At 41.1% G+C, this 23,425-nt stretch overlaps 1 protein-coding gene across 3 annotated transcripts in view; it reads left to right on the top strand.

The window, feature by feature from the left end:
• Positions 1-23,425, top strand: part of UMAD1 (UBAP1-MVB12-associated (UMA) domain containing 1) — an 80,930-nt gene that overhangs the window by 53,260 nt on the left and 4,245 nt on the right. For all 3 annotated transcript variants that reach the window (XM_068126426.2, XM_068126428.2, XM_068126427.2), the window contains exon 3: positions 1,357-1,418. In XM_068126426.2, the coding sequence (XP_067982527.2) occupies positions 1,357-1,418 (62 nt within the window). The remainder of the gene's footprint in view (positions 1-1,356; positions 1,419-23,425) is intronic.

Raw genomic sequence — 23,425 nt, 5'->3', positions numbered from 1 at the left:
TCACACCTAGCTCGTCTTCACGCTGTTGAAACCAAAGCGTTCAGAATCATTGGAATCTCCCGCGATGAAGCTAACTCCAAGGGCCTTTCACTCACTAACCGCAGGCAGGTTGGTGGTCTTTCCGTCTTCTACCGACTCCTCTCTGGCCTTGCCCCTCCAGCTCTCTCTGGGCTCTGTCCCCCAAATATTCCTACAGGTCGCACAAGATCTTCCTGCAACCCTCTTATGGTTAAACTGCCAAAATCAAGACTTTCTGCTCACCTTCACTCCTTCATTCCTCTTTTCTCCCACCTCTGGAACAAACTCCCTCACTCTCTTCAATCCCACTCCACCCTCCAGGTCTTTAAAACAGCTGTTCACCACCATCTCTTATCCTCCCCCATCCAAAACCTTGATCTTTTCTACCCCCCCCCCTAATTTCGGTCCCCTTGTGTTTTATACCTCTTCCCCCCCCCCCCCCCTTCCCACGCCTCCTCCCCCCCAAGCCCTCTCCCTCCCACACTTCTCCCTGCTCTCAAATGTTGTGGTTGTGTGCTTCCCCTTCTCTCCTCATCTTGTCTTCCGCTCCCTCTTTTTATATATTTTGTTTGTCTGGTTGATTTGTTTGTGAAATAAATGTTAGCTCTTTCACGAGCCTCGATTCAGTATACAAAAAAAAAAAAAAAAACGTGAAGATCGACAATTATACTCCTTAGTCTTGGGAAGCCGGTATTACATGTCATAATAAAATATTCCATAGACATTATTGAAGTGAGGGATTAACTTGTCTGTAAGGATGAGTTATTTTCTAGTTTGTGTGATTATCGCAACATTGCATTTAATGATAGTTATGATATGTAACATATCATGGAAGTTTGGATACTGTGTTAAAATATTCGAATATTCTGAACTGTGGTATTGTTAGATTGGTATGAACAAGGGTTTGTTTTATTTACTTTGACTCTATTAAATGATGTAATAGAAATTGCTTTGCTTGGGCTGTTGATTTGGCTGTGATGGAAAATAAGGGTGAGTAATTGTGTTAAAGCAGTGACAGTTAGATAAGGAATGAGGACGTCAAACATTTCCCCTCCTATTAACAATACATTTCACTATGATGCTACATTGTGGCAGATTGTAATGTTTTGCACATTTATGAAAATGAGTTATTGATTTTGATATCAGTTATTTAACCATTGATTATCCTTTTTCAAACAAAATACATTTGTTGTTTTGTAGTTGTTGAGATTGAACTTATTTGTGATTCTTCTTTTTTTTCTCCATCATTGAAACACTTTAACAAACTAGTAAACTGTTTTGGACATTTATTAACAACTTATCCAAATAATACAAAAATCCTCCAATATTTTTGCGCAGGTGAAGCTGCTGAGATGGACATGTTACAACCACATGGCTTAACTACACCATACCCAGCAAATGTGAGAAAGTGTTCTCAACATGTGTGTAATTTTGATTTATGGATTAATTTATTGCACTTGTCTGGTCCAGAAGATCTGTCACAATATTTATTCAGCTAGAGCTCATGGAACACCTTTTCTTACGTAGTCTTAATAGAAAGGACATAGGAAGGGTCTTTTCAACTCTTGCTTTGCGTTTCAGAGCACGATCTATGTTTCCTACAAGCTGCAAATTTGATTGGTCGAGATGGCATAATATTTTGTCCAAGTACTGCCAAACTGGAGGTTTTTGGAAGTGCCAATAAGACGATTTGTGTTCTACAGTGTTCAAATATATAATTCAATTGAAATAAAATAAAGATTTGAAAGGCTGTAGAAAAAAAAAACTTTTATGGAAGTTAATCGCCGTTGATGCATCATCGTTTACACCACCCTATTTAACACATTAAATTAATTTTTCGGGCCTGTTGTTTTTATCCTTTATGACAGCCCTAAAAACAGTAAGTTTCCTGTTTGCAATGATTTTCAATATTGTTTGACTGTCAGACAAGCAGACAGACTAAAACAATTACCTCACTCACCTGTGCACATGCATGCTTGGGACAGGATTCCTTACAATTTGTCAAATCCAGAGCCAAGTTCTGCTAAACTGCAGGTTCATATTCTGATTCATGTTCTACAGTATTCAAAATGTAAAATTCAATTGGAATAAGTCAATCCTCTTTCATAGACTCACTTCTGTAAACTGACAGACACAGAGAGTAAACCAATTGCCGGCACCTTGTACAAAATACAAATTCTTGCCCGAATGTACAGGGGCATGGCATCAGTGTTACTACATCGTTTCAGTAAGTGATACACCTAGGATCTGAATTCAGAATGGAATCACAATTTGACATTTGGTATCGCAAATCGGTATTTGCTAACATTTCGTCCTGCACATGAAAGCTCATTTCGATTTTTTTTTAAAGCTTGAAGCTATTTTGAGCGTAACTACTATTATATGAAATGGTGTTTGATCCCAAAACATAAAAATAATAATTTATCTATCTGGGTCGAAGTACTCACAAGTTTCTCATCCACAGTGCTGAATTTAATATTTTTCCTGAATTAGCAAATGGCTGCCAAACACATGACTTATTTTATTTCTGTTAATAATATCACGCATTTATGGTGTTACCTAGACCATTAGAAAGTGACATTTTCTACTAATTTGCTTTGATATTTATCACATTTTACTCGGAATGTATTTTTAAAATCAACATTATTCATTTGTGACATTCATTTAATATTTGTCATGATGTTATCAAATTTGTTTCGGGTGTTGTTTGTTTTTGTTTATACTAACTCTTATGTTTCGTAATATTGTTAAGTATTCAGATTCCCCATGCATCAGTTGTCAGCTGACAAAACCAACAACTCGTAGATCTATGACATTCAACAAAAGATCCCCCCCCCCCTCCCCCTCCCCCCTATTTACATCAGGGCGATCATTTAGAATTTGGCTATGGTATATAGCATACAACAACTGACTTTTTGAAAGGTGTCCTTGGAAATTTACCATCCACCAGCGAATGCTGGCAAATGGTACAGCTAACTTTACATGACCCCTATGAAGAAAGGCACACTCCTTGATTGCAACATCCTGTGCGTTAAATACCAGGTCACAGTTTGTCGTCCAGCTGGGAATCAAACCCAGATGAGACAGCTCAATGATGAGTATGCTACCTCTGAGCTATCCTGTCACCACAAACTTGAGATTTTTCATTTAATCTGTGTTAAACTATGTAGTTGATGACCACCTCCTCGCCTTTATTTAATTAGCATCGTGGCTTTAAATTACTGTGATTTATACTACATTATGGCATTTCATAATTGCAATCAACACAACTCCGAATGGTTCATAGAACACCTTTAACTGCACAGTCTTCAGAAAAAGGACATGGGAAGGGTCGTTTCAACTCTTGCTTTGCGTTTCCGAGCACAATCTATATTTCCGAGATTGAGACACCTTTTATCTGAATGTCACTGTTGCTCTGCCCTCGGAGTATGCGGCAAGTTTTATTGGTCAATACAGTGTAAAGTTTTGCCCAAGTACTACTAAACTGAAGGTTTTTAAAAATGCAAACAAGGCGATTTGTGTTCTATAGTGTTAAAATATATAATTCAATTGAAATAAAATAAATGTCTTAAAAACTGTAGAAAAAAAAAAAAACTATGGGTTTCCTTGGGCACTTCGGAATAATACCCCCTTTTTATTTTATTTTAGTGTGTGTCTGTCTGTCCGTCCATCCCCAAACTACTCCCACAGTTTTGGGGCTAGCCCCACCAAACCTTCTGTGGAACGTTTTGGGGTCCCAGCGGATGTTGTAAGGTAGGTAAGAGGTTTCATAAATTCCTCAATAAAATTATGATTTTGAAATTGACTCGATACGAACCTTCCGCGACTCCGGAAGTGGACACATGACAATAATGAGCTGGTTTGATAATATCTCAATAAAATCGTCACTTAACACAGTATTTTTGTTATAGTATCAATTTTTGATTGGAATGATTCTGTTTTGAATGAAAATAGAAAAGACTTATTGAGTTTTGGAATGAAAGGAGATATTGAGTTTAAATAGGAATGAGAAAATGACGTGAGGGTTTCTACTTTCTAACCGTGACATTCGCGGATTCGCCATTGACTGGGTATCGAACCATTCATACAGGGAACGTTTTTCGTGCAAGTCCTTCATGAACCTGCTGTCAATACCTGCCATTCAACTGAAGGTGTCACAGGAATGTGGAATTTATTGGTTCATCGTTTCCCATTCTCTGTTCTTTGCCAAAGTCATTCATGACCTGGCTGTCCCTGTCTGACATTCAACTGAAGGTGGCACAGGAATGTGGCATTTATTGGTTCATCGTTTCCCATTCGTTGTTCTTTGCCCAAGTCATTCACGACCCGGCTGTCCCTGTCTGACATTCAACTGAAGGTGTCACAGGAATGTGGCATTTATTGGTTCCATGGTTTATCATTTACCATTTTCGCATTGTTTGCTTTTGGCTTCCCACCCATGCATAACCATAACACAGGTACCTCTGTGGGGGATACCCCATAGAGGCTGGGTTGTTCATAATTCACTGTCACGTTACCAATGGGATTATTGACGGTATGGGTGTTGCGTGCGCTCGGTTATTGGAGCCACGCCCCTTTTTAGAGGATTGGGCGGAAGTGACGGGGGGTTTATTTCAAGGAGTTCCGGTTTAGTTTTGCGAGGTTTGTGGAATAAAGGAGCCATGAGATGTTCAAGAAGTTTTCAGTCTTTTGTTGCCTGTAACTCCTACACCTCACTAGTTTTTTATATTCTTACTCAGCCTTTTATAGCAAGCATAGGGAAGGTTTGTGGAAATATTATGCTATCTATGCTTTCATTAGACCAGTTAGAAGTTTTCCCACAGCAACCAACGACCACAACCTTCTTTTTTTTTTGCCACGCTACAAAACCACAGGTTTTGCACATTATTGAGACAGGGACCAGACAGGGAATGTTTACTTAATGTTCTCTATGTTCTTTTGCTCACATGCCAATTAAATATTGGCTTAGCATTGAAAATACCACATTTTAAAATGAATAAAACTAGAAATTCTGGACTCTCAACTCTAATTTAGTGACTCAAAGATTAACGAGAAAACACATTTAAAACTAGAGAGTTCATAGAACACAATACCCCATGCAGTAGGGTGGTTCTTAAAAATGAAAGTTAGAAAAGTCATGCTCCTAACACTTAAAATTTATTGGATGTATGAAAAAACCCTTGTGGTGACATTTTTAACCATTTGGACTAAATTTACGGGTTGCACACGGAGTTTGTAATTTCACATATTTGGCTCGCATAAATGTTTGGAGTTGATTATTTATTCTCCACTGCTATACTTGTGATTTTGACCATTACAGTTGACCTATGACCTTGCTATGTACTGCACAATTTGAAGTTGTTTTTAAGTTGATTGAATACAGCATGGCTGTACTCTTGTGTATGCAGTTGCTCTCATTGAAGAGTACAATCGTCTCCTGACAAGGGATGAACAGCAAACCCAGGAACTGCTTCAATTTGTGACAGAACATCGCAAGAGGTTTCTCGATTGCAGGAAATCGACGCTTATCGGGCACAAACATTGAGTGGCTGGCAACAATGAGTCGCTGTGCAACCCCTAAAACTTGATGTATTTAAAAAAATATTTCACAGGCAGAAGTTTTACCTCAATACCAAAAAAGTTAAAGGTTGGGAGTAAAACAATTTAAAAACAAAAAATTGTTTTGCCTTATGTAGCTAAGAACCACCCTACCATGCAGTGTTACTTCAATTTTAATTTAATAATTTTAACGATAGTTTAAAAAAAAATCCGGACGTCTAGTGCTATTGAAGTGGGCCAAAAGCAGTCCCAAACAGCACACCCATTGAACCTTTATATAGAAGTACATTACTGTACTGCAAAACTGGAGGTTTTGTAAGTATTATGATAGACAATATGTGTATTAGTGTTCAAGTATGTACAGTAAATCAATTTAAATAAAATAAAGATTGTAAATTTAAAGTCATATAAATAAATTAATTCTAGTTTTACCGCCATTTTCCACAGTGTCTATTACATCACCCTATCTAACACATTACATTAGTTATTCGTGCCTGTTGTTTGTGTCCTTTTTAACATCATTAAAAACAAGTTTCCTGTTTGGAATGGTTTTCAATGTTGTTTGACTTCCAGGTAGGTAGACAGAGTAAACTATTATCTCGCTCCTCTCTGCGCACGTGTAATCGGGACAAATTCACGGCAAAATGGTCAACGTAGAAAATGTTTGGCCTGTTATGTTGGCCGAGCCTCAAGACGCACACTATTGGAGTGACTACATGAAGCAGTGCAAACGGTGAAATTTAATTCGCTTGACGTGACCAATTGAGACAAGGTACGGTAAAATGAGAAACTTGTCTTTCTATTGTTCCGATTCGTTTTCAAAATGTAGCATTAAATTTAAATAAGTTGTTCCTCGATCACAAATTGATAAGACAGACGGACTAATACATTAATTCTGGTTTTGCTTTCCCTTCTCGGAACGGACATGCACCGGTCGGACATTAATCAATTATTGCTTGACCCCGCTTTTTGCTTCGCATGTGCAGGTTAACAAAATACCTGTGCACCACATCATGTTTTGACTTCTATCAGACTAAATTTTAGTTCGGAGACATGCAAAAATATTTAAAATGATGCGCAAAGCATCCCAGGATTGATCAACCTCACTTTAGCCAATTGGGCAATTGTTTGATTTTAATGTTTTGAAAATGGTGGAGGGTCTCTGATAGGCTGAATATGACATTGTTATAAAGTAGCACGAGAGAGGTCTGTGTAAATAAATGCACTGGATCTTACCTCTGCAAGCACAGATGGAGCCCACAAATGACTTCAACAGGCAGATGTTTTCCCCTTTTGCCACATTTTATAATTAACCTCCCCCCCTTCCAGATTTAACCTCCCATTCCCCTTTCATTATCCATTGTGGTTATTTACCACCACTACCATATTTTATCATTAAATGCCTGGCCTGCTAGTCCTTCCCGGGTGGTTATAGTGAACAACTTGTAGATGTAGTATGCCCCAGAATGGATATCGCAGATAGAGAGGACATAAGTTTCAAGGGACTGAACTTTTTCCAGTGGTTGATTGTTTGAGGTAGTTAGTTGTGTTTGCCTGATAGTCCTTTTAGAAAGAAGGCACAGGATGTGTCCAAATTCATGTGCAGCCCTGTCCTGCTGACATCAGGGTCGATGTCTATTGTTGTGAGGGGAAGCAGCATATAAAAAAGTTGAATGCAGCCCAGAGTGGACTAAAACTGGAAATCCATAATTATATTGTTACGGCCGCGGATAAGGATGTTGGTTTGCCGAGCGGATGGCACCGTGGCCTAACAGTTACCCCGATTAACCCGATCCCCGAACGTTGGCCGGATCGCGCCACAGCTATTCAATATGGAAAAGACAAAAGCGACACGGATGTGAAGAAGAAGAAGAAGACGAAAAAAAGGGTTGAAAATACTACTAAATTTATTCCTACTATATACAGGCTCAAAATAACCAAGGAAGAAGGAAAGATAATAAAATAATTTACAGAAGATTTTAGACACAGTGCAACCTAGCTTATACAAACTTAATTAAATACCCAGGGACAAAACAAACAGAACAAACTCACGTACACAAGAAGGATGGAAAGGCAGGAGGTGGATGGCTGGAGGGAAAGGAAGGTCCAAGGGGGTCCTGCAGCACGATCGGCGTGTTTAGCAGCCGCCGTTCCTTCGCGGCCCTGCTCAAAACCGCCGTCCAGGCCCCAAGCGGCTGTTGAGTGTTGTTGCTGCTGTGGCCGCTGCTGCTGTGGACGTCGCGTGCTTTGCCAGGACTACAACAGGCTTTGTGCTTCCCTGGATGATGATCTCCTTAATGTTCTCTATGTTCTTTTGCTCACATGCCAGCCTCGGACTCTGTTCGGAAAAGCACCAGCTCAGGAACAAACATCGATCCACTTGATCAGCCGTTGCTGTGTACAAAGCTTCCTTGGGTGATCTCAATGTACTCTCGCAGTTGGTTCTCTTACAGTTGGTTCTCTCTGGATGATCTTTTTACACAACTCAGCAACTACTCCACTCCACAACGTCCTTGCGCGCGCGCTTTTATAGCGCCTCCGGCGATCAAGCCGCCGGCCTTCAGGACACGCCCATTGGTGTGCTCACCTCGGCCCTGGTTGGTCGCGCGACCCTCTGGCTCCACCCTTGATGACGACGGGCGGGCACGCCCGTCTTCCCCGACCCGAGCACATGTTCAATGGTGGTTTTGGAGGGGATGTAAATGGCAATCGAGGCTTGGCAATGAAAGTTTTGGGAGTGGGAATGGGGAATGAAAGGAATCTACTCTATTTCACTTGGTGCAATGGAGTGTCATCTTAATGGAAGACAAGGCCTTACCCTAATACACATAATAAGATATACCTATCAACCAGGGGGAAATCTATGATTGGCTGACGTGTATGCTTTATGGAATTAACTACGGGAACGCCCTTTGACCTTTATACAACACTGGAGGCAGGAGGGTCCAGACTAAAGCAATAATTCACACAATTTACGATACAATACAACACAATAAAAAAAAACACAATCCTCATATCCGCAACAATATTGTTCAAGAAAAGGAATGACTTAAAATGTCAGCAACTTAATGTCCACTTTTTTGCCTTAGTGACTCAGGTTACCCATTTATGGAAATCTTGTTTGGAAAATGAACAGTTTGATGTAGGCCTGCAGAAGGCATTGTCGGCAATCCCATGCATTGACCTCTGACATCCAGCCAGCTGGCATGATGATGACAGAACAAAAAGAGAACTTGGGTAGGTGGCTCCCAACTGGCCCATTTTAGAAAAAACAGTAAAGAGTATATAAACCCATCATAGGGGACGGGAAAGGGTCTATGGCATCGAGGACTCTCCTTTGACCTTATCCATCCATTCCAGGATGCACCACATTCGTCCAATAATTCTCCTCTGGTTAAACTTCCAAAATCCAGGCTGAATACACACATCAACTCCTTTATTCATTGCTTCTCTCATCTATAGAACCACCATCCAGGGACTGTTCTGTCTCACTATTTCCTTTAGGGCTTCGGGTAAGCAGTGCATTGCCATGTATTGTCGTCCTCGATTCTATACCATGATCCTTATGACAATACATGACAATAACTCTTTCCCTGTCTGTTCATTTCCTGGATGTTTGCCCCATTGTCAGTTCTACCTTGCTTCTCCATCAGCCTCGCAGAGCAGGATTTTCAAATTGATGGAGTTGTTTAATCTGACACAAGACCAAGCATTGTAATACATGTTCACACTCCAGGCCCAGGGCTTGTCTTTATATCCTAATCATTGTGGGCTTGAAGGAATTGGCAGCTGTAGTAATATTGTGACACTTTTTTATTGGCAGGAAGACAATGATAACTTATGGAGGTAGGGAGGCAATAGCAAGCAGGTGTCGGTTAGAAAGGAAGAAAGTAAAGAAGCTGGGAGGGCAAAGGTACCATGCCCACCCAAAAAAAAATCCCACAGGACCATATGTTGGAGGAGCAGTGTGGACACCGGCACGGCAAAGCAAGTAATAAAACAGGTGCACACAGAAAATTATAGGCACTTGCACTGTAATTAAAGTTGAGGCTCAACGGACCAACAGTGGAGACCTGTAGAACCTGCAATGGAAGCGCCCCCTATTGACGACAAATGGCCGTACCAATGCAGATAATAAAACACACACGTGACCAAACGATTGCATTGCATCCTCTTTAAATTTGCTTTTATAGGAGTATTGTTCACTTGAATTTGTGGGGGGACCAGATGGCACCTCTCATTTGAACAATATCTATTGTTTTCCTGGTCTGCCTTCATCTTTTGTTATGCATACTATTATAATGATTTTACTTGTCCTTTTTTAGGGTTTGCTTAAAGTTCTATAGTTTATAGTAAACCGTCTAAACTTCTTGCTCTTTACCATGTCCTGTTTGGCTGACTGTAGGTTTATGGAAATTGATTGTTTGTTTTCATTACCTTCGCCACTAAGGTGGGTGGAGGTTATATTTTCACCCCTGTCTGTTTGTTTGTCTGTGATCAAGATATCTCCAAAAGATGTGGACGGATTCGGACGAAATTTGGTGGAGAGGTAGCGTATGTGACGAGGACGAAATGATTAGATTTTGGTGAAGATCTGGATCCAGATACTGTAATTTTTAAGTGATTCTTCACCATTAAGAGATGGGGCTAACAACAATATCTAAGATATCTCAAAATGCGATGAACGGATTCAGACAAAACTTGGTGAACATGTCGGGTGTGTGACAAGGAAGAAACGATTCGACTTTGGTGAAGATATCTCCGGTTCTGAGAATTTTTATATTTTTAAAATTGTTCTCCACCATTGAGTGACAGGGCCAAGAACTATATATAGCATGATATTTCAAAAAGTTTTGGACGGATTCGGACGAAACAAGGTGGTTGAGTTGGTTAGGTAACAAGAACAAGCCAATTCGATTTTAGGTCAGGTTCAGGTCCAGATCCAGCTTGGCCTATCAGTGCGATACAAAACGTAAAGTGTTCAGCCTGGTGGAGATATGCGCTCTACCCAGTGTGGTTCTATTTTAAATTGCTTCAATCATAATATGTCAGATCAAATGATATGTGCACAGAATGAAAAACATTGAAATTTCCCATGCGTACGATGGAGGTGGTTGTGAGGGAAGAGGTGATTTCATGTTTGTTGCAAAATGGAAATGATTTTTCTTGTCGGGCTGAAATAAATAGAACGGTAATCCCTCGGAACGAATATAATAAAAACAAAGGTTTTGCTTATGTTATATTTTTTAAAAAGTGGTCAAACCATTCTGGCCTCTGAGCAAGGTTTATCTTTGGAGTCATTCCTAGGTTGTCTCCCAAAACAAAATTTACAATGACCTTGCGTAAAAAAAAAAGGTCAAAAACACAGCCTCGTTCTAGCAGGTGAAAAATAGGTGTGCTGGTATCCGTGTCCTTTTGTAAACGTTTCAATTTGGTCCAATTCCTTAGCCAGCTGAGGCAGGCATATACCATCCATCCTAAAGATGTACATTCTTCACAAATCTCACTCAGATGCTGAAAAGCCTCGTTTAAGTGATGGAATACTAATTTTATTGCTTGTTTTTCCATTATGAACCTTTGATGCAGAAGCTATGGATATCCATTTTCCCCTTACCTAGCCAACTTGCTTTACTGTGATGTTACGCAAATATGGGAAAATGCAAATAATTTGCAGAGGCTTGAAACGTATAGCTTATTTTCTTTATTTATTTGCCAATAAACCTAGGGGGGATGTCATCCTGCAGTGGGCTAAGTAGGTTGGTCAAGTCAAGTCGATAAAAGTCAGTCTGAAGCTACAAAATCAACATAAAAGTAATTGTATCAGTAACTGAGTAACTGCACACTTGTGGTTTCACCGATACGGTAGCGGAGACTGTTGTGATTGAATGGTCAGCCTATACTGTTACTGCTACTTCGAGCCAAAGGAAATTCCTGCTCTTGCACGTGACTGATAAACAGTTGTTTCACATTATTATGATTTTACTGGTTTTATTATCGATCGTAAATTCTCCAAATATTATGAACACACAAGTCAAAGTAGTCTGGCAAATGAGGCTGTCCTTCATTGCTAAATGGCTATGCTAATCAATTGATGAAGCCATCCAGAAACCACATAACTATGGTCAAATGTCTATATGTGCACCAATACATAATCCTACCTGCCTATCTACTCATCTCAGCCTCTAATATGTTTGCCTCTACTCATCCCATTCCCTCTTCTTACTTCTTCTTTTCCTGGCAAAACGTATTCATACTCTTGTCGGTCTCCTGACAGCCTCTGGTAAAATGTAACCCAGTGCTACCTGTCGCATGGTCAGGTCGTCGGAGACTAACCGACTACCTTCACTGGCTTGCCAGTGGGGAGGGTGACTGTGACACCCTGCAGGACTAAACCCAATACCTGTTAAAGGGCGGATGAGCTCCATTAGGGAGGCAACGGACATCCAATAAGGAGATGGTGTCTCCTAAAAAAAACACCTAGTTGGACCAGTTTTTAAGGTATTAGGTTGTAGACAGCACCCACTCAGGGTAGTACTACCGTTCTGACTTAGGAACGTTATAAAGTGGTGCCTGGAACCATCTTACACTCTCCGTGCCAGGTTTGCTGGTCTTACTTCCTGTCTCACTCAAACTATAGCTCCCGGGCCAACATTAATCTATTTATTGGAAACAAGCATCATCATACACTTTTCTTACTCATTTTCACTCATCACCTTTACATTCTCTCTGTTTTATTTCTCTTCATGCAGTTATTGTATTTAAGGCCTAGCCTCGATGAGGACTATATAGTGCGTGACTGGAACCTTCAACATAAAAAACGAGCATTCTGAGTATTGCGCTGCAATACATGTCCCCTACCGGCAGTCTGTCGTCTGGAAAACTGTTGGGGAAATTACCAAAGTTCAAAGTGCCATAACTTTGTCAAAAATGATCGAAACGTCGTGAAGTTCGAACTTAATCTGTAACTTATCATGATGAAACCATGTACCAAGTTTGAAATCGTTAGCTTTAAGAGTTTAGAAAAAAAGTCCAGAAAACTGTTCTTTGCGTGACAGACTGACAGACTGTCAGACGGAGGGACGGAGTGCAAACCTATAGTCCCCTCCGGTGTACACCGGTAGAGGACTAATAAGCCCGCAAGGTCGCTCCGTGGAGCAGCCTGCACGTATTGCACTGTGTGGATTATATAATTACCAACTCACGGTCTGAGGTAACTCGGCTAAAAATTATCCAATTTGCACCAAATAAAGTTTATGAATGGTTGCACAGTCCCCCTACTTCTCACTAAAAGTGGAAACGGAATGTAAATTGGAGTTAAAACAAGGAATATTAACAGCTTTGACTTACCGCGCTCCAAATTATAGTCCGGAAAACTGTTGGGGAAATTACCAAAGTTCAAAGTGCCATAACTTTGTCAAAAATGATCGAAACGTTGTGAAGTTCGAACTTAATCTGCAACTTATCATGAGGAAACCATGTACCACGTTTGAAATCATTAGCATTAAGGGTTTAGAAAAAAAGTCCGGAAAACTGTTCTTTGCGTGACGGACTGACAGACTGACAGACTGACAGACGGAGTGCAAACCTATAGTCCCCTCCGGTGTACACCGGTAGGGGACTAATAAATAAAATACTAACTTCTCATAAGTTAAATTTTAAATTCTGCATTGTTCCTGTTCTTGCTCTCTTTTCTTAACTTTTACTAAAATAACTAATAATTTTATGTTATCTCATAAAACCTCATAAACTATACCCAGCCAACTCTGGGATCTTGGTACTTGTTCTATCCTAAAACCATCTATTGCAGCTTTGTTTTTTCTTTTATGAGGCAATCAAAACACAAGTTTGTTACAGATGTGGCATGACAGACCAGAATTATAGATAGTTCTACATAATCATATCCACACTGAAATCAGTCCTTAAAAACATTATCCTGATTTAAAAAAAAAAATTTTTAAACTCCTTCCCATGCATTCGCTTCCGCTAGGAAAAAATGTTTGGCCTGTTATGTTGGCCGAGCCTCAAGACGCACACTATTGGAGTGACTACATGAAGCAGTGCAAACGGTGAAATTAAATTCGCTTGACGTGACCGAGTTGATGTCGGTCTTTTAAAAGTAGTGAACGATTGTTTTCAATGTTGAGACCACGTTTGCTTGAATTCTCTTGTTGATAAAACGATTTTTCTTCTCGCAAGCCATTGTGATCCTACCCCAACAGCTCAGCCCGCATGCCTTGCACCTGTCATGCTCGCAATACATTCATCGACTTACAATGCCTGACATTCCAGACACGCCTCGTACTGTAGTGATGTATGGTCTCCCTTGGGCTCCGGTGAAGGCACATCTCAAAGATTTTCACTATTCTTAATTTTGATATATGACAGAAACTACATATTCTTTCATTTGCCTTTTAAGGTTGCCACATGAGTTTGTTAAATTGAACACTGATATTTTTCATGCATACAACTAATAAATCACTGTTCTAAATTGTGTTTAATCCCCCTTTTCATTTATTACGGTAAATTCTAAAATTTAGTGTCCGGAAGAAAATTAAAGAGTTGAAATCCGGCTCTCTAGTCCGCTAATGTATGATTAAAGATTTCATGCTATCATAAGCAATTATCAGATGGTACATGTGATTGGCATCCTAATGAAGTGCCCATAGCTAATGCAAAGATGATTACCTAAGGATTTTCTTCTTCCTAACCACTGACATTTGGCCAAGTCACAAGTAAAGCATGTGGTACGTGGGCTTCAGTGGTTTTTCTACTGCATTAATAAAGTGTGCGCGTGTGTGTGTGCGCACGTGCATGCGAGCGAGCGAGCGTCTTCTATATAATAATACGGTTGTTAGTCTGTCTGTGTGTAACATTCCGTTCCACCAATTGGTTGGACAGTTCGCCTGACTCCACCCACAATTTCTATAATACGGAAGCCATGTTGGTGCTTACTGCTTTGGGGAGCCAAGGACATCTTCGGAGCTGTCATATTCACAATCGACATGCCCTCCCCATAGGTTCTCCCATCAATGTGAAATGACCAAATTTACAGTCAAAAGGATTTTTAAGTCTCGGCCTCACGGACCTTATGAGGATAGGCCTCAATATGAACTTTGTCTCCATAGTTTAATACTATCCTGCCAGAACATCCTTTAGAATTATTCAAGCTTTTTGGCCAATGTACTGTATTTGTTTCCACTGCCAGAGCTGAAAGTTTTGGATTTTTATTTTGGGGGGAAAATTTTTCATTTGATAAAGAATTGATGAAACGAAGCCCTTTTATTGACCAATGCATGATTACGCAACCTCACACACATTGTGTATATTTTGGCATCGAACCAAGGTGGCAAAAAGCGTATCACAAACATGGTGTATGTGAAGTACACTCCTGCACACAATCGCGGAACAAATGTCTCCCCCTGATACCAATGTTAGCCACATGGTGCATTGGTTTAACTTAAAATCATGCATTAATGTTATTGATTACCATAGTAAAAAATTAAAAATTAACAACAAAACAGGCTTCTTCCATTAACCACAACCTCTAAACTAAAATGAGGTCAGATAACCCAGTTCCACCAAACTGTTGTAAGGGAATTTGTTCCCAATAGAGTGTGCAATATTTAGGAAGTTTGCAAGGAATGTCCTTTGACAGCATAACAGCAGGGATCGGAAGAAATTCTGCGTAATGTAAAATGTGATTTCAAGTCCTCAACCCCAACCCTCCCTGCCCCAAGTCCTCAAACCCACACTCCCAACTCTCAGTGCCCTCTCCTCCCCTTCCCCACCGTAACTCAAATCTCTGTCCTCTCCTCTCCTTTCCTTCAAGTCCTTGATGTTCACCCCCCACATCCCAAGCCCACCAGTCCCATCCCAATCCCAAGTCCATAACCCTCGCCCCAAAGCCTCAACTCCCCTTTCCCAACTCTGTCTTTTCTCGGAACCCCCCTTCACTCACTCCAACTCTGTCCTCAACCCCTTTAAACGAAAATGGTAATTATATGTTGGACATAATTAATTGAATAGCTTGTGATATTATTATTTTATTTCCGATAAGCGTGCGAACCAGCAACTCTAAGCCTATGCACCACAACGTGTGCAAGAAAAATGCACATAACTCAAAATTGCGTGAATATTGATATGTGTAAACATCCCCATGCACTGTTCAGACCCAAGAGCTCTTAAATAAGTTATCATTCAGCATCATCCGTGCTGTGGTTACAATGTTTACCCCATTCAGACACAACCGGGCAACTTGCTACACAAGACCCAATCGCATCCCTCACTCCTAAATGGAGGGAAGAGAGAATCAGCCTTCACCTAATCAATGTGATTGTGATTTCAATGTCAACCGAGACGGCTAGGATTTTCATAAAATAACCCCCATGCTCTTCCAACCAAAGAAAGCTGCAGAAAGCGACCAGGAAAAGCTGTGCAAGGTAAGTCCATTGCTGTTTCAAACCTCACCAGGGTTCCTCTACAGAGCTCTGCAGGCATTCACAAGTAGCACATACATGACAATCTCAATGCTGCGTGCCCCCATTAATATATACATACACACCCTGTGTGTGCAATACATGGATGGCCCCAAGCCCATCTGCAAAGGCAAGTTGATTACTTGCTTTATGCAGCCAAACCATTATTCACATAACAGCTTAAAGCCAAAAAGCACCTTTCCAAGAAAGTAATTTTACTTTAATCAACAATAAACAAACATTGTGAGAAAGTGAAGAAAAAAATAGTTTTATCAAAGTTGGATAATGGTAATTTGAGATAACGATCAACAGAAAACAATTCTTTTCGACGTTATTGAACTTCAAAGAACTGTATAAACAAGCCCATGTGAAGGAGTTTGGTCAAATACACACCAGACTGGACCCTTTTTGCTCTGATATGGTCTCAATTAGTATGTTATTCACCAGTGAGAGATACTTGCTGCCTGTGTGAATAAAGGCTGTTTTAAAGGCCTGTGCCCTCGTGTTCACTGGCCCTTCCCGTGGCCTGTGTTAGAAACACAAAGCCACACACTGGAGAAAAACGCACATGTTAATGATCAGAATAATTATTCACCGTCTGTTGGTCACACAAAAAAAACCCCGTGATGTGGAAAGCTTCCATTGCCATTTTGGCAGCACAAGATGTACAATTTGCTGAGATCATTTATGCTCTTCTCAGTCCATTCCTTAATCATTAGTCTTCGAGTTGCCATGGAATCCATTTCATTATCGGTTGTATCTTTCAGATTTAGGAAATCTTTTTTTTTTTTCCCCCTCTTCCTGACTGCAAAAGCTGTTCTCTCTCTTTGCTCCATATCCTGAAGGGCACACTGCCTATGGACTCCTAGAAGCTCCCTTTTGTGAATGAAGGCACAGATGGAATTTGTTAGCATGCCTGGAGACTGGTTTTAATGAACAGCCTTACGGGAGTGGTACAATCGGCTGCAGATTTTGGCTTGTTTACATTGTGTTGGTGTACGACATGTTAAAATATAAGGAGACCTTGTTTATGGCAACAGTGTGCCAGCTAGGTGATTAGCTTTCTTGCATGACTAAAATATTGATGGGCTAAGGCTGGTCGATCATTTTGCTGAAAATCACCTGCTCGGGGCAATGAGCCCCTTTGTGACTGCTTCTAATCGGCACATGAGTGTGACAGGATAGCTCGGAGGTATTGTACTCGCCTTCGAGCTGTCTCGTCTGGGTTCGATTCCTGGCCTTTGTTCAGTTTGAGTTTGATTCCCAGCCTGGTTATAAATCACCCTGGTGCTTCGTAGGTAGGATATGCTATCAAAGAGTACACTTTTTCAAAGTGGACATTGAGCCAGTGGCCACATCTGCTGGCATACAAATGTGGACGGTGAAGATGTCATTGTACATTTTGGAAAAGTTGGCCATTGCATACAGGTACCCTCGTATAGTTCTATATTCCTCCCATAATGTATGTGGAAACTGTATCAACAGCATATCTGCAGTTCAGTAATAATGCAACACAATTTAATCCCAACTAATTATGCATTTGATAAACTAGTACACACACTCCATATGGGAGCGGCAGGAAGGGTCATGATATTGTCGCGTGAATGCCCTTGGTTAATACCGTGAGCTCGCGGATGGCCAAACAAACTTTAATGGAGACGACGATCAATTACGGATTTTACTAGGCAGCACGGGGGGGAAGAAGGAAGAGGAAGAAGCGGCGAGCTCTTACCTGACGCCCCGACGGCAGCCCTCGATCCTGTAGGAAATGAAATCAAGCGAACGAAAACGGAATTTATGGTACAAAAAGAAACACGTTTATTGAACGGAACCCGAGAACAATGGACGTGCCGGTAAATAAATGTCCTAAATCGGGATCCCGCACACTTCACTCCAACAACAGCACAGGGGAAAGAATTAAATGAAATTAAATGTCATGTTTGTGGATGTGAGCTTATCTGTCTGGCAGTATAGCATCATCAGGAATCGTCCAGGCTCCGATGTTGGCGCGAAGCAGGCCTCCGTCCGCCTCATTCACGCTCCGCTAGGCCCCGAGCCACATGTTCAGCGGCACGCCTTGCTCACAAAGACTATTATACTCCATTATTACTGGTTTGATATTTTTAAACTCCTACTATGACTACTTTTGATCAGGATGACAGCAATAACTCACCTACTGTTTGTGATAAACACTGGGATTGTTAATATCCACCAACGACCAATGCTGGCATACAGGTCCTCCAGCTCATCATCACTATGATCATCATCACACACACATTGATGCATCATCCCACATGTGAAATACATGGGTGACAGTTTATAGCTGCTTCAAACCCAGACTGAACAGCTCAAAGCTGAGTTCTCATACTAGATTTGTCCTCCCAAACATCGGCTTAATAGCTAACTCTGTAAAATATACCAATGGATCTTTAATATTCAATCGCGAGTGAAAACCAAAGACAGTTTGCCTAATATATCCCATTTGACAGTTAAGGGAGCAGCTTTAATTTAATTTTTTTTTTTTTGCTGAGACGTCACCTCAAGACTGAAACGAAACATCTGACATTAGCACATTAGTTCTGACCTATCCTTCCTGTCTTTTGAATTGCATCCAGTGTACGTGATTATATTTTTCATCAACTTAAATGTTTGAACCTGGAGCGTTCTCATATGGCATCTTATCGGATACTTGTTGGCATGTCTATGCCTTCACCATTCGACCATTGCTATTGCCTAATTATGGTATTTATTTGTATGTACATGGCTGCACAAATTGTGTGAATGAACAGTTAGTTCACGCATCGGTTACCCAGTCAGCATGACTCTAAACCCATTTGTCGTTCTTGCAAGAGAAATTGGTTTTTTTAAAATTCGGTCAGGGCAATGATATTAAGAAAGAAAAAAAATTATACAAGGAAAATACTTCTTTTCCCACCAATATTTCATGTTCACAAGAAAATGATGGTAAAAAAATTATTATAAGTATTTATCATATATATATATATATATATATATATATATATATATATATATATATATATATATATATATATATATATATATATATATATATATATATATATATATATATATATATATATATATACATACATATATACAGGGTGACCCAAAAAAACCTCCCACATTTCAAAGGTAAATGAAAAAAAAATGGTTAAAGATAGTTAATCAAGATTTTATTTGCACACATGAAACTTCATTCAATACAGTTTTTATTCATCATGTTTTAAAGATGACATCCTCCAAATGGTGGCCGTCATTGTCTATACACGCTTGGAGGCGACTTCTGAAGGCGGCCATGGCTCGACGGGTCATGTCGGGTGGAACAGCGGCTATCTCCTGCTGAATAGCAACCTGAAGGGCTTCAAGAGTTTGGGGTCGATGAGTATACACTCGTGATTTAAGGTAGCCCCACAAAAAGAAATCACAAGGGGCGAGGTCAGGGGAACGGGCTGGCCACCCAACATCGCCACGCAATGAGATCACCCGATCCAGAAACATTTCCCTCAGCACTTGCAATGATCTTCGAGCTGTGTGTGCCGTAGCTCCATCTTGCTGAAACCACACATCGAGTTCTTCAAGCTCAAGGTGTTCGAGTTGTGGCCTTAGAAAGTTTTCGAGCATATCAATGTAACGGTCAGAAGTTGCGGTAACAGTTACACCACCCTCTTCAAAGAAATAAGGACCCACGATGCCAACATCGGCAACAGCGCACCACACAGTCACTCGATCGGAGTGCAACGGTCTTTCGTGTAGCATGCGAGAGTTGTCTTCAGAGCAATAGCGAAAATTTGGTTTGTTTACAGAGCCACTCGAATGAAAATGAGCTTCGTCACTGCACAAGAGAACAGCATCTTCCGGAACATGTTGCAGAATGTTCTCGCATAACTCCCTGCGGCTTATCCAGTCTCTCGCATTGAGTTCTTGCACAACCGTCATTTTGTATGGATGGAAGTGGAGGTCTTTGTGTAAGATTCTCCTTGCAGTTTCCTGGGATTTCCCTTCAGCTAAAGCATGCTTCCGCGCAGAACGTCTCGGAGACTGCACAACAGATCGCCTCAATGCTTCAATATTCTCAGGCGTACGAGCGCTCCTAGGTCGACCAGGTGATTTTCTTTTTAAAGCTGAGCCTGTTGCCCTGAAATTCTCAAACCACTGCAAGATGGTTTTCCGATCTGGAACGTTTTGGTTCCGTGGAATACTGAAACGTCTTCGAAAGGCCCTCTGCACGGCGATCATGGAACGGTTGTTTGTGAAGAACGCTTCGACAGCGAACGCACGGTGTTCTCCCGACCACGCCGTGTTGGCGACTGAGGACGGTTGGGGTTGGGCTACCAACAGACCCTAGCCCCGCCCCTCCCGCCTCACTACTGCCAGTGCTACACTGCTACAGCCTTTCGAAATGTGGGAGGTTTTTTGGGGTCACCCTGTATGTATGTATGTATATATATATATATATATGTATATATATATATATATATATATATATATATATATATATATATATATATATATATATATTGTTGCGGATTTGAGAATCCTTTGTTGTAAATATCACCCTCTGTAAATAGTGTAATGATCCTTATAAATACCTCCGTTAAGTGTAAAGGTCAAAGGTCGTCCCCTTAGTTAATCCATCGCAAGCACGTAGGCCACCATATACCCTTCTAAATAGTTATTTCTTATTCTATGTAGTTTAAGGCTCTGTTTACCACTAGTTGACAAGCATCGAATGACATAAGATAGATCCCTCCGACACCCCCATCGCCTCTTCAAAGCGCCAGTACGGCCGCGTTCGCCACTACTGCTTTGGGCGGTTTTCTGCGGCGTTCGCCACTACTGCTTTGGGCGGTTTTCTTCACCCCAAGACTCCATTACGCACGCGGTCAACTCGGGGGAGAAGGGCGTGGCCGGCCCATCGTCTTCAGGAGGTGGAGCCAGGAAGCCCTTGCGCCCAACCAGGACTCGGTGGGCACGGCTTGGTAAGGTGTGGTCATGGCTTGGTAGGGCGTGGCTATATAACCCGTGGGGGGAGAGCCCCCACAAGCAGATGACCGAGGGAGCCCAAGGCGTGCAGCGACAACCAGCCCCTGCCGCGTGCAACAAGAATACGTGTGCCTACCGCCGCCTTGCTCGCTTCCAGCCCGGAGAGGATCTGCTTGCTGTGCCGCCCTGCCAAACCTTCCAGCCTTGTGGTCCCACCTTCCTCTCCCTCCAGCCAATCCAATCTGCAATTCCCTATTCGTGTGAGTGAGTTCGTTCTGTCTGTATTGTCCTGGGTATAAGTAAGTAGTTAATATTTGCACTGTGTCTCCCCCTGCTTCTGTCTTTATTTTCGTATTTTTCCTTCTTCCTTGGTTTCTTTGGTCTTGTACATAATAGTTAGTAATAAATCCCTGTTCTTCCTACCTTGCCTTCTTTCCTTTACATCCGTTTCGTTTTAGTGATTTCCCCATTGAATACCTGTGGCATGATTTGGCCAACGTTTAGGATCGGGTGTCGTATTGCTAATGGTTCGAGCCGCGGCTGCTAAGCCGCTCGGCAAATAACATCTTGTCCGCGGTCTCGAACGAGGTTGCTCACCTGCCTCTCTGGAGGGAGCTGGGCAGCTTCAGGACTCACGTCGGTCTGTCGCAGACAAGGGGACAAATCCCCCCTTGGTAAGGGGAAAAGGGGCCGACGGTGAGATCCGTAACAATATATATATATATATATATATATATATATATATATATATATATATATATATATATATATATATATATATATAATTTTATTATTCTTTTATTTTTCTTTTTTTTATATATACAGTCACGTGAAAAAGTAAGTACACCCCATGTAAAGTTTTGACTTTTTCAACATATTTCAACATACAGCTATTTGATCTTCATTTCAACAATATTGATAGATAAAGGTGATATAATATAACAAATATCATGAAACATTTACATTTTGTAGTCCATTGTATAATTTAAATAAACATAAATGCAAATTTCGCATGTGAAAAAGGTAAGTACACCCTTGGCTCTATAGGTGGTATTGCCCCCTTTGGCAGAAACAACCTCAAGTAGGCGTTTCTTATAACTGTGTACCAGTCTCTGACATCGACTGGGATAAATTTTTGCCCACTCTTCCATGCAGAATTCTTTCAGCTGTGTGATGTTTGAGGGGTTTCTTGCATGCACAGGTCGTTTCAAATCCCCCCACAACATCTCGATGGGATTTAGATCCGGGCTTTGACTTGGCCATTCCAGAACCCTCCATTAGCCAAACCGATTAGCCAAACTTGTAAAAATGCGATTTGAACTTGTCATTTTCAATGAACATGTACTCGGTCATGTGTGACAGCAATGATGCATGAAAGGCGTCAATGGAAAGCTGAGCATCTCCTCATAATTGGTGAACCACATGTAAATTGTCAAACTAAATAACCTTTGCATATTATCCCCTTGAATTCGGATTACCTTTTTTTTTTGATACGCACTCCCATGGAGCTGGTTTGGGATGAACTGGACAGAAGGGTGAAAGCAAAGCAACCGACAAGTGCAACACATTTGTGGGAACTTCTGCATCAGTGTTGGGAAGAACTTCCGGAACAATATTTGATTTCCATTGTAGAAAGAATGCCACGAATGTGTTCGGCGGTTATATCTGCAAAAGGTGGCTACTTTGCTGAGTCAAAAATTTTAATTAAATTTTGTTAAACAAAATGAATTCTATGATTTATTTTTTCTTTTGTTGTTCCTCTACCTAAACAATCACCACCGACACTGGACAAACTGAGACCGATTGCATTAACTGATCATTTCGCGAAGCTTGCGGAGCTATTTGTGTATCGATGGCTCATGTCCGACATTTCTGCTAACATCGACCCTCAACATTTTGGGAACTGTGCAGGTATGTCCTCCACCCACTATCTCATACAACTGATGGATTTCCTGTATGGTGGAGCTGACAGACCTGGTACAATTTCGACTATTGTTTTGACTGAATTTTCGAAGGCTTTTGACTCAGTGGATCACACGGTAGCCATCAACAAACTGTACGTGATGGGAGAAAGACCTTCCTCAATTCAGTGGGTCTGCAGCTTCCTCGCAAACCGCATCCAGCAAGTTTGTTATAAGGGAGAACTTTCTATGCCTCTCTCAACAACTGGTGGAGTCCCACAAGGAACGTGACTGGGCCCACTCATCTTCTTGGCCCTCATCAATGACGCTCTCCAGTTATCTGATATTAAGAGGTGGAAATATGTGGATGACTTAACTTTGGCAGAGTCGCGTCAAATGGACCCTCCATCTACCCTATCAACAGCCCTTTCAGAATTTGAACAGTGGTGTACAGATTCCAAGATGAAG

Source organism: Myxine glutinosa, chromosome 10, assembly GCF_964187855.1.
Source record: "Myxine glutinosa chromosome 10, kmMyxGlut1.1, whole genome shotgun sequence".
Classification (NCBI taxonomy): Eukaryota; Metazoa; Chordata; class Myxini; order Myxiniformes; family Myxinidae; genus Myxine; species Myxine glutinosa.
The sequence above is the reverse complement of the archived record's forward strand: the minus strand, read 5'-3'. Positions and strand labels throughout refer to the sequence as shown.